This window comes from Schistocerca nitens, chromosome 7 (genome assembly GCF_023898315.1).
Source record: "Schistocerca nitens isolate TAMUIC-IGC-003100 chromosome 7, iqSchNite1.1, whole genome shotgun sequence".
NCBI lineage: Eukaryota > Metazoa > Arthropoda > Insecta > Orthoptera > Acrididae > Schistocerca > Schistocerca nitens.
The window spans coordinates 633,376,799-633,389,058 of record NC_064620.1 but is presented as its reverse complement, the minus strand read 5'-3'; the positions used below and the strand labels follow the sequence as shown (position 1 = coordinate 633,389,058).

General features: G+C 39.0%; 1 protein-coding gene across 1 annotated transcript in view; it reads right to left on the bottom strand.

Moving 5' to 3' along the window:
• LOC126194673 (heat shock 70 kDa protein cognate 5) overlaps positions 1 to 11,444 on the bottom strand; it is a 96,709-nt gene extending 85,265 nt beyond the window's left edge. Inside the window, exons 1-3 of the mRNA XM_049932872.1 lie at positions 11,257 to 11,444; positions 11,040 to 11,092; positions 9,726 to 9,871 (exon numbers count right to left, since the gene is read on the bottom strand). Coding sequence (XP_049788829.1) covers positions 9,726 to 9,871; positions 11,040 to 11,092; positions 11,257 to 11,358 — 301 coding nt within the window. The 5' untranslated portion in view covers positions 11,359 to 11,444. The remainder of the gene's footprint in view (positions 1 to 9,725; positions 9,872 to 11,039; positions 11,093 to 11,256) is intronic.
• Between the last annotated feature and the right edge of the window lie 816 nt (positions 11,445 to 12,260).

Genomic DNA, 12,260 nt, shown 5'->3' with positions numbered 1-12,260 from the left:
AAAACATGATCATCCACAGAGAGACTTTGTGAGCTATAAATAACAAAGTTCCATATCAAGAAAGTTTACAGTGCACTGAAACCGTACGCCATGAGCAAAACAGTGGGCTCAAAAAGGAGTTGAGGCACTCAAACCAGCTAATGAACGGTAGAGCAGTTGTACCAAAATTTTGAACAAGGAACACAGAATTGTTAACAGTATTATCTAAAATAAGCTGTGCATGGTGCTAATTTTCAGTGCAGCATTTCTCAATTTAACCTGTATTGAGTTCATATAAACAATGGCTGTAGCTTAGCAAAATATTTATGATATTATCAATGCACAATGTGAAAACTCTGATAGCAGCTGGTTCCCTCTCGCAAACTGGTAGGAGCAGGGTCATTTCAGGGAGTGGCGACCGCACCTTACATGAGCACTTTTTCTTCCCCACCTGCATTACCTGAAAGGAACATGTCCCAAAAAAATCCTTATCCATCAAAAGCTCTTAACTTTTGTACAATCCTCCACCTCTTCTCAACTCACACTGGATCAACATGACAATGCAAGGTCAAAATCTTCCCTGATCAAGTACGTAACATTAAAACAAGCATAGCCAGAGGCAAGTAGACCCAGAGGGTAAGAATGTCACACTGAAAAGTCAGGAAATAGGTTCAATTTGAACAAAACTATTTTTGCTACCTCATAACAATAGCACTTGGAAAACTGAAGAATATCTTAGCTGTTTGTAACAAATCACGGAACACCAAACAAGACATGCTTGGAGTCAGTGAAACAAGTCTCTAAAGCGAAATGACTAGTGCCCTCAAGCATCGGCACCTTGTGTTTCACAGTAAATCAGGCAATGTCATGTACTGGCAGCATGGCTCTGCTAATTCATAACAGGAGGGTACACTTTATCAGAAATACCATATCCATTACTTGAGTCCCTGAACAAATATGTTGTTTGATGACACCTCTGCCAGGCGCTTAAATGCGATTTCCAGAGTATCTGAGTAGATGTAGAATATTAAGATTAGCCTGCAAATGAATTGTGCCTATGCACCTACCTCTACCTCAACCGAGGAAGAACTAGAACAGTTCTATAAAGATCTAGCAGGTAAAAATTCAAAAACTATCTCATTTTCATTAATACTCGTCAACTTCAACACCAAAATAGGAGTAGTCCATAGAAGACCATCCCCTCATTGAAAATTTGGGACTTTAGACAGAAAGCAGAGGGCAAATAATGATGAACTTTAACAACCAACCAAAAAAGTTAAGAGGAATGGAACTGAACGAACTATGGATACAATTTACACCAGTGATCAAACAGCAATAAAGATGATTTATTCTACATAAACATATTTGACAAGGGAAACCCAAAAAGCAAGTCAACCTTGAGAAGCCCTCCAAGCACAGTTAAGATATTAGTATATTACATCACATCGAACAACCGACTTTGCTAAGGTGTGTCATTCATAAATATCTTCTACACATCTTAACAGTTTATTTTTTGCCCCCTCACCCATCCACTCCCACTGGACCAACTAATACTTCAGTGAGACACTCCGGGCCTCCAGCTCTACTTGCATGGTGTGCTTGTTTTACAGTTAAACATATTGGTTAAGAGAAGGCTTCAACCGTATCTTCTCATGCTGCTCCTATGAGAGTTGAGAAGAGATGGAGGATTGAACGATAGGGGTTTCAGGGCACAAACAAGAAAAATAAAACTTACCACAACAAAGTTCTGGCACCGCAACCTAGGTCGGCCACCACACACACACACACACACACACACACACACACAAACCAACAAAAAAATATACAACCAAAAGAAAGACCCAACCCACCCACATGCCATCCCCCCAACCCAACCTCCCCCATCACCCCAAAATAAAATACCCATAAACAAAACCCAAACGCAAAATAAAAAAATCTCAGTCACACACTACAACTCAACAAAAACTGCAACAAAATAGATCCTCCACAACTAAATCACAAACCAACACACTCCCCCCCCCCTCCCCGAGCTGCACCCACCCAAACTAACCGCCTTCGGCCTGTACATCTTACTAACAGCCCTTTAAAAAAAAAAAAAGCCCTCAGGGACGCTCTTCCGCCAACAGTACTCATCTAGATGAGACTGAAGGTTAAAAGAGCACCTCTTCCCCCTCCCAAGAACTGACTTAACAGCCCCCCCCCACATCCCCTCTATAGTATCTGCTATATTATCCGTACAAGCCCCGTCTCACAATTTTTAAACTTTTAACTATGGTTAACAACTAAATGACCAAGCCCCGTCTCACCCAACCCCCTATAAGAAGTAAAAGCATCTGAAACTACAGTGGAACCCGGTTCTACAAACTCCTCAATCAACCCCACTAATTCCGTCTTAGACCACCCCCTCCACAACCCTGAAAACATTCCAAACACCCACCCAATTAGACCACCCCCTCCACAACCCTGAAAACATTCCAAACACCCACCCAACCGGTACAACAGACCCCCTTACTCACATTAACATACTAACTACAGCGAACAGCACTACAATAACTTTCACACAAAACCACTCAACTGTTAACTCACTGAAACCAATTCTGCTCCAAACACAGCCAAAACGCGAACCAGCCACTATAAGCAGTAAGACCACCACACAACACGAAACCCCTAAACACACCACCAGAGGGCACCACAAACCGCAACACGACGACACCTACAAACACGCCACCCTCACAAACCAAACTCCACTCCGCATGATGTCACACACAACAACAGCCTTACGTCACGGGTCAAAGCCTACAGGTGGGATCAGACGCTTCAGCCGACCCCACTTACGATAGAGAAACATAAATAATTATGACAGTTTTTGATGTACAAGTATATTATTCATTCGATGCACCTGAGTATTGTTGGTAACAATGCTCTAGTCCCGAAATACTATTAAAAAAATCATAGTAAAGCTAATTGACATACTTTGAGTATTCTCGACAGCCACGTCTGAGACTTAAGGTATAGTTGCTTCCTAGTCTACTCAGGGAACTTGCTGGCTGGTATTCTTCCTGCTAGTGGTATAACTAAAACTTTGCAACAACACAGTATGTTTGGCGTCTCTGTGACAGGCGAGTTACCTCCTGGTTAGCACAGAATCGTCCTGCCAAATTCACTTGATTTTCATGACATTTCCATTGTATAATTGGAGTTATTTTCTCTGAAGGTGTGAACTAATGGTAGCAATGCATGGTTTTAAGTCCAGGCAAGTTATTCCACAGGGAAATGGCAACTAACAGCAACATATACATTGTCATATCTGCCACAGCCACCACTGGGACAATAAGGGAGAGAGAAATACGGTAGCCCTGCAATAACTCTGAGCGAATGTAGCTCCTTGTAAAGTGAAGGTTGTTTTGGCTTGCTTTTCCGGTCTCGCCGAAGGCTAGATTTTTAACAATTCTGTGACAATGCAGCCGGATTCCATTCAGTCCCTTGTTGACCATTCTAGTGTGACAGTTGAAGATAGCAAAACAAAAGCCAAAGTTTTAAAATTTCACATTCAAGAAATTGTTCACACAGGAGAATCATACGAACATACTGTCATTTGACCATCGTACAGACTCCCGTATGAATGACATAGCAACAAGCATTCTTGGCATAGGGAAACAATTAAAAGAAATTTGAAAGCAAATAAATCACACCAGGTAATGATGGAACCTGGGTTTGATTTTACAAAGAGTACTCTATGGCATTGGCCCCCTTAACTTGCATTTATCGTGAGTCTCTCACTCAGGACAAAGTCCCATGGAACTAGAAAAAACATGCGTGTGATGCCCGTATACAAGAAAAGTAGAAGAACAGACCCACAAAATTACAGAGCAATATCCATAACTTCCGTGCTCTGCAGAATCTTTTAACATGTTCTCACTTCAAATATAATAAACTTTGAGACACAGAAGCTTATGTCCACAAAGCAGCATGGTTTTAGAAAGCATTGTTTATGTTAACTCATCTTACCCTATTCTCATATGATATACTGAGAGCTATGGATGAAGGACAACAAGCAGATTCCATATTTCTGGATTTCCAAAAAGCAATTGACACAGTGTCCCACACACAACCTTATACAGTTTTTGCCATGTAAGATATCCATTACAACTTCGTAATAAGTGTGCAGTCCTATGGACATCATGTTGGATGCTGCACTTGCCAATATAATAAAATTTATTTTAACATGTTTCCACTGGAATATCCTCACATTTACACACAGTGTAGAATTAAACATATATTTATTTCAAAAGAAAAAATTGTAATTTTGAAATTCTTACAATTTTAAAAATTTTGGTCTTGGAAAATTCAACTTTATGAATATAGTAATATAGCATATTTTTGTAAAGCTTTGAATAGATTGATACAAATGTCAGGTCCGCCACGCAAGTAGTTTTTGAGATATAGCCATTTTAAGGTTCCAAAATGTGACAAAAATTGATTGCAGAACTTTGGAAACTTCAAAAATCAATAAATCAAAAAACAAATGGTATAAAAAATAGTATTTTTGTACACTGCAACCAAAACGTGTCTCAGGTGCTGGCAACAAATAGCAGCCATAAATTGTCACCAACAACAATACTACAAAGGAATGCTCAATGAGGGATCTGATGACATTCAAGGAATATGCAGCTATATTGACTTGTTTATGGGATGAGAAGTTCTGCCTTATGCAAGACACCTTTTTTTCCTTTTGTTTCACCCATACATGTTTCAGCACTTTTGTGCTATCATCAGTGGGTTTTATTTTTATTTTTAACTTATATTATTGTGCTCTTGTTTTGGTAGCTGTTATGCTACACAATACAGTATATACAACATGTCATAGTTTTAACAACACGTAATGGCAGCGAAAACTCTGCCTATGTTTTGAGTAATCGAAAAACTGCATTACCACACGAACACAGGCAAAGAAGTAAGCCCATTTACTTCTCCAACAAAACAAGAAAACGTACCACAACTTTAAAACTATGACATGTTGTATATATTGTGTAGCATAACAGCTACCAAAACAAGAGGACAATAATATAATATAAGTTAAAAATAAAAATAAAACCCACTGATGATAGCACAAAAGTGCTGAAACATGTATGGGTGAAACAAAAGGAAAAAAAGGTGTCTTGCATAAGGCAGAACTTCTCATCCCATTTTCTTAGCAAGCACGGAGACAACAAGAAGAACTGCACCACAAGATGACTTGTTTAGTTTCGTTGCTTTGAATTAGAGTAGGCAATACTTCTAAACCTGACTTCTGACCCTTGTGCACTGAATGTAAATGTCAACGATAGTTAAGTGGTTGCACATCATCCCATGTCGGTCAGTTATTGAGACTTCCTGAATATCAAAAATCATTCATGTCTGAACAATCTTTGTAAAATAAGAAAATCCTTTTCTGACGTTTAGAGCTACCATCACTGCCTTCACATCTCTATTGACGCCAAAGCAAACCAAGTGTCACAAATGTGAAACTTTTTTTCAGCTGCAAATATTTTACAATGCTTACACAACATTAATAAGTTTCAAGTATGCAAATTATAATATGTAACTGCAAGGTAAATACTAGAACTTCAAACAAGAAAATGAGAGTCGATAAATACACTCACAGTGCTGCAGTCATTTGGACAGCACTTGACCTGAGATGGCCAGTAGACGCAGTAGGGCGAAAAAACACTTGAGTATATTCTGTTTTGTTCTTGACGCAGCCACAAACTGTGCTGAATTCTTTCCAAAAGTTTTTGCTATTATACATGAGTTAGGAAGTGATGCAAACTATCTCTGAGGTTTCAGACCGATAACTTCAGGCAGGCAGCACAAATGCAGTTTAAAAACTAAGGAGATGAGAGGAATCAAACTTGTGACTTCGGGTTTACATTTTGTGATACTACAGGGGGATCACTCATAAAACCCATCACTTTCTGTGGCATGTGGGTGGTGATAGGAGGTCTGCAGGTAAATCTAGTGTGGTCTGTCATGGAAATTATTTCTAACGTACACAACATAAAGCCCTAAAAACAAAAACCAATTTCTCACATACATTAAGGAAGGAGATCTGGACTGCTGATTTTCATTGTTCATGAATTTCTAACGCCTGCTTAGGAAAAACATTACACTCTGCAGTTCTTTCCGTGACATGGTAGCAATTTCTTTATGTATATTAGTTCATCGATTTGATCTGCACATTTTCTCATTTAATGTCTCCTAGAGACAAATCACAGGGTGTTAAACTGGAGAAACGAGGAGGCCATATGACGTTAGTGATAACTATCTTGAAATACACGATTTCCTATAATGATAAGCTGGCCTTATGTGCCATCACATATTCCTGGTGAAAGGTAGCAAAAGCGAGTTCTCTCTCAGTTAATTTGGAAAAAAAGCTGCAAAATGTTTTTGCACATATCTGTCACTTACCTGCTTCCACCACTAATAGCGCACCCCACATTCCTATTTGTTGATTACGCAGTTGGGACAAGCATATTATGTTAGGTTTTTAGGAACTCCAGTAACAGTTATCTTGTTAATTAATGTATCCACTTCGTGGAACCATGATACAACCGAAAAGAAAGTGGGCAGTAAATTTATAGCCATTTGGTCAGAGCCACAGGAAATTCCCACTAGCCTTAGAAAGATGTCTGAAAGAAATCCTTGCCAGGTGGTTGTGTTAATGATTAATCATCCTGTACCAGACTACGAGCTAATACAATACTGTAACAGCTCAATAAGGAGACTGTATTTGCTCCAGACACTTCTGCACTCTACCATGTTGCCAAATCATGCATATAAGCAGACTCACAACTGAGGGCGGCCAGTTTGATTGGCCGCTTTACATTAACGAGTGACTTAAGTCTCTGCATTGGGCAGGTTTTACGTCTAAGACCGCACATACATGTGCAGAGAACCATTATTATGAGGTGCATTCAAGTTCTAAGGGCCCCTATTTTTTTTCTAACTAACTACTCACCCGAAATCGATGAAACTGGCGTTACTTCTCGACGTCATCGCCCTGCAGACGTACACATTTTTCACAACGCTGACGCCATGGCAGCGGCGAAGGCTTCTTTAGGAGTCTGTTTTGACCACAGGAAAATTGCTGAGGCAATAGCAGCACGGCTGGTGAATGTGCGGCCCCGGAGAGTGTCTTTCATTGTTGGAAAAAGCCAAAAGTCACTAGGAGCCAGGTCAGGTGAGTAGGGAGCATGAGGAACCACTTCAAAGTTGTTATCACGTAAAAACTGTTGCGTAGCGTTAGCTCGATGTGCGGGTGCGTTGTCTTGGTGAAACAGCACACGTGCAGCCCTTCTCGGACATTTTTGTTGCAGTGCAGGAAGGAATTTGTTCATCAAAACATTTTCGTAGGATGCACCTGTTACCGTAGTGCCCTTTGGAACGCAATGGGTAAGGATTACGCCCTCGCTGTCCCAGAACATGGACACCATTTTTTCAGCACTGGCGGTTACCCGAAAGTTTTTTGGTGGCGGTGAATCTGTGTGCTTCCATTGAGCTGACTGGAGCTTTGTTTCTGGATTGAAAAATGGCATCCACGTCTCATCCATTGTCACAACCGACGAAAAGAAAGTCCCATTCATGCTGTCGTTGCGCGTCAACATTGCCTGGCAACATGCCACACGAGCAGCCGTGTGGTCATCCGTCAGCATTCGTGGCACCCACCTGGATGACACTTTTTGCATTTTCAGGTCGTCATGCAGGATTGTGTGCACAGAACCCACAGAAATGCCAACTCTGGAGGCGATCTGTTCAACATTCATTCAGCGATCCCCAAAACAATTCTCTCCACTTTCTCGATCATGTCGTCAGACCGGCTTGTGCGAGCCTGAGGTTGTTTCGGTTTGTTGTCACACGACTTTCTGCCTTCATTAAACTGTCGCACCCACGAACGCACTTTCGACACATCCATAACTCCATCACCACATGTCTCCTTCAACTGTTGATGAATTTCAATTGGTTTCACACCACGCAAATTCAGAAAACGAATGATTGCACGCTGTTCAAGTAAGGAAAACGTCGCCATTTTAAGCATTTAAAACAGTTCTCATTCTCGCCGCTGGCGGTAAAATTCCATCTGCCGTACGGTGCTGCCATCTCTGGGGCGTATTGACAATGAACGCGGCCTCATTTTAAAACAATGCGCATGTTTCTATCTCTTTCCAGTCCGGAGAAAAAAAATCGGAGGCCTTAGAACTTTAATGCACCTCGTAATTGACTTCACAGTTCACTGGAACCAGTCACAACTGTGAAAGAGCGGAGTATTTATCTCTGGAACACTACTGAATTCAGAAAAAAGCACTAAACCATACTCCACAGACTGTTGACAGTTATTCATAGACCTATGAGCACTACATTGTAACATTAATGAGACAGGGGCAGAAGACTTGGTAATTTTCAACATCTGTTGCAAGCAATAGATAACAAGAGTGCAACTCATGGCACAAGATACCAATTTTGGTTACAGTGTTGATGACGATGAATGTCTTACAATAAAGTACTTAAATGTAATTTAACTCACCTTACTCATTCTTCAAATACACTAACTATAAAGCATTTCTGAGATACCCTTTATACACCTCCAAACACCCATATCTGTTCAATTTCGGTTTTCAAAATTTGTCCTTTCGTTTACTTGCAGGTTGTGATGTGCAATTCATCTATTTCAACGCCCTTACTTTCACAATGTATAGCAACACTGTTACCCATCACAATAACATTACATACCTGTTATTACATACCTCACACAAAACCATAATAACCACAAACAATATTTGTAGATAATCCTGTTTCAGAGGCAGTGCTTCTAATGTATAGTCTTTAACCCAGCAGGACACTACAATAATGTTCTGCTCTATAATTTACAAGTGTCTAATCCATTTTTTCCTCATCGCAGTTTCGTACAATTTAAACTGAGTACGAAATCAACACTGCCGCCTTTTTTTTAAAGTTTCACACACATCTCCCCATGACAAGCTACGCAATTCCTAAAATGATGACTCTGCAATCCACAGTACAAAATCTTTGAATTAACTTTGGCGAAGCAATAGTGCAAGACGAGACTGCACTGGCTTCACTCACCTGTGGAACATTACCGACATTACAAGATGTGTTAACACTGTTGCAAAAAAATTTGACATAGATATCTAGTACCACAACTTCACACAACACAGAAATGTTCAGCAAAATGCCTACCCAGATAAAAAGACTATCTCTTTGAGCTTTACCATCACTCTGAGAGGAAAGGAGGATTAAAATTGTGAGGCCAACATCAGAGACAGCACAAAACTCAGATTAAGGAACAACATTGGCAATATTGTTGTCTTTTCAAAGGAAATATAGACCTTAGCAAAAGAATTGAAAATCCAAATCTGGACTGCTGGATAAGAATTTTAACCATTACCTTGTTTGGTAAAATTCCGAGAGTCCACACTCAGATAAAAAAATCAAAACTATGGTTGGTTGCAATGACTGATAACTACATGTCAAAACTGACTTGACAATGATGGGTATGATGTCACATATGCACAGAGAGAACAGAACATTAGCTTAGGTTTCTTCCGAAATACATTACTGTGCATATAGTTTAGCTATAAACTACTACAAAATACAACAAGTCAATCTTAGAGTGCGAATACAAAAAAAGGATTTTCTTAAGATAGTCACATCAAAAGGAAGGAATATTCAATTGCTGTCAACAGAAATACCTTTAGTGAAAGCCACAACTGACGGTGTGGTTCTTGCACCTTCTGAATTTTCAATTACTTTTGCCTGTTTGCCTTCCATTACTGCCACACACGAGTTCGTGGTGCCTAGATCTATACCAACAACAGCACCTTTCACACCTTCTGATCTGAAAATAAAAGTAAGAAAGTGAGTAAAACAAACTCTTACATGCACCAAGGAGCAAAATCCAATTTTTTAACGACGCCATATTGCATTATACGGTTAATTCTTGCATTTCACATGTAACACAAATCGAATTATATTTTCCAATGATTACAAATTATCAGACTTCAGTAAATAAAGTGCGTGGCAAAGTTCTCATGCACAAAAAGTGGATATAACAACCCTGATGGAATGTACTACCAGAGCATCAGAAAATTTGCTATCACATTCCACTTTAAAACCCAGAACTCCAGCTACAAACACAATATGTCCCCAAGGAAAAAAAAAAAAAATATTCATACTTTCCTTTCCCCTTTCAAAACTTCTATAAAGAAGCATTTCAGAGTGCAAGCTACATCTGCAATGTAAACACAAACTTCTGTGTTTCATAACAGCACTACAAACATAAGCTTGACTTTCAATTAAACCTGAATTTGCTCTTTCAGTTTGGGCAGTAGAAACTCGAAATCATTGATGTGAACTACATTTACACACAAGGGATACAATCAAAGATTGGTTTAATATTGTAGTGAATCGCACCACAACCCTGTTACATGGAACAAGAACTAACAACTCGTCATCAAACATTTTCTCATACCTAAGACAATTCAGGGTACGAGATATGGAGTACAAAATGCACTGACTTGTATTATCAAATATAACATTTCAGTCATATTTCGCTAACAAAGTCAAAGTTACTGAGAAGGCCAAATCACTAAATTTGTGCAACTGCAGCAATTAGAAACTCACATAAACCAATGTCCTCTTTTCTGGCCTGATAAACTTTTACGTAATGCAGAGAATTACATTTTCATCATACTCCAATTAGGCCTACTTGCAAGTTACAGAACGTCAATACACGACACTCGACCAGAAAATGTTTTCACGGCAAAAATTCTTATCTTGAAGCATGTTCATAAGACGTGCCTGGAACGAAAAACATGCCAATGTGCCTCATCAATGACATCGTTTCTGTCCAGTACGCCCAACAAATTTATTTAACACCGGCCATGTAAAAATATAATATATTGCATCACGCAATGTAACGACAAAGGGCAGCAAGTAAACATAATAATCTCACTAGAATCTTTTTTACGGTTTTGGACTTTAAGCAATTTATGTCTAGTACTTACTTGTGCCTAAATTGCGTAACATTTTGGTTTGCGCCAAGAGCCGGTGTGGCGACCTGAAAAAAAAGGGAGGTAAATACCACTAACTCCAATGCAAGTACAACAAGCTTGAACATTTAATACATATAGTTGTATAATAATCGCAATAGCACATTATTTTCCAACAATATGATATCCCAATGATTTATGAATACTTGTCCTGCAACGCAGGAACCTATACCTTATTCAGAAGCGTACTAAACTGTTGTTTACTCGCCGATTCCGTTACATGGTAAGTAGAATCAAAAGCCTTACGGCCAACGTATTTCCAAACGAACAACATTTTGTGTATTTCTCAATTTCAATCCCACCGCAACATACAATCTTCCCTTTCACGTGCTCCCACCACAGACTTCCCTCATACCTACATTTTCAAAGATCATCGAGAAACTTCTACTACATATCGATAATAACTATGCAGGTAAACAAATTTCGTACTTTTTCAAAGACCTTTTAGATTAGATTAGATTAGATTTACTTACATTCCAATTGATCCGTAGTTATGAGGTCCTCCAGGATGTGGAACATGTCAGAAAAACAACAATACATGACAAATATTTACAACTAAAACAAATAAGCTAATGTACCATTCCACAGGTCCCAAGTGGAATGATCGTCATTTTTTAATGAACACTAAGAGTCATTTTACAAATACTAATGCACTGAATTTAAAATAAAAAAGTTTTTTATTTATTTATAAGGTAATACAACTACTGTAATACTTATTTACAATGAACAAATTACTGCACTGAAATGGTGCAGAAGTTAGATTATACGAACACACACACACACACACACACACACACACACACACACACACACACACACACACACACACACACACAAATTTTCAATGAACACATTACTGCACTGAAATTGTGCAGAAGTTATGTTGTATTTATATACAAATCAGTTGGTTTTACTAAGAAATTCATCAATGGAGTAGAAGGAGTTGGCCACCAATAAATCCTTTAGGCTTCTCTTAAACTGAATTTCATTGGTTGTTAAGCTTTTTATGGCTGCTGGCAAGTTATTGAAAATGTGTGTTCCTGAATAATGCACACCTTTTTGTACAAGACTAAGTGACTTTAAATCCTTGTGAAGATTATTCTTATTTCTAGTATTGATTCCATGAATTGAGCTGTTGGTTTGAAAAAGTGATATATTTTTAATGACAAATTTCAT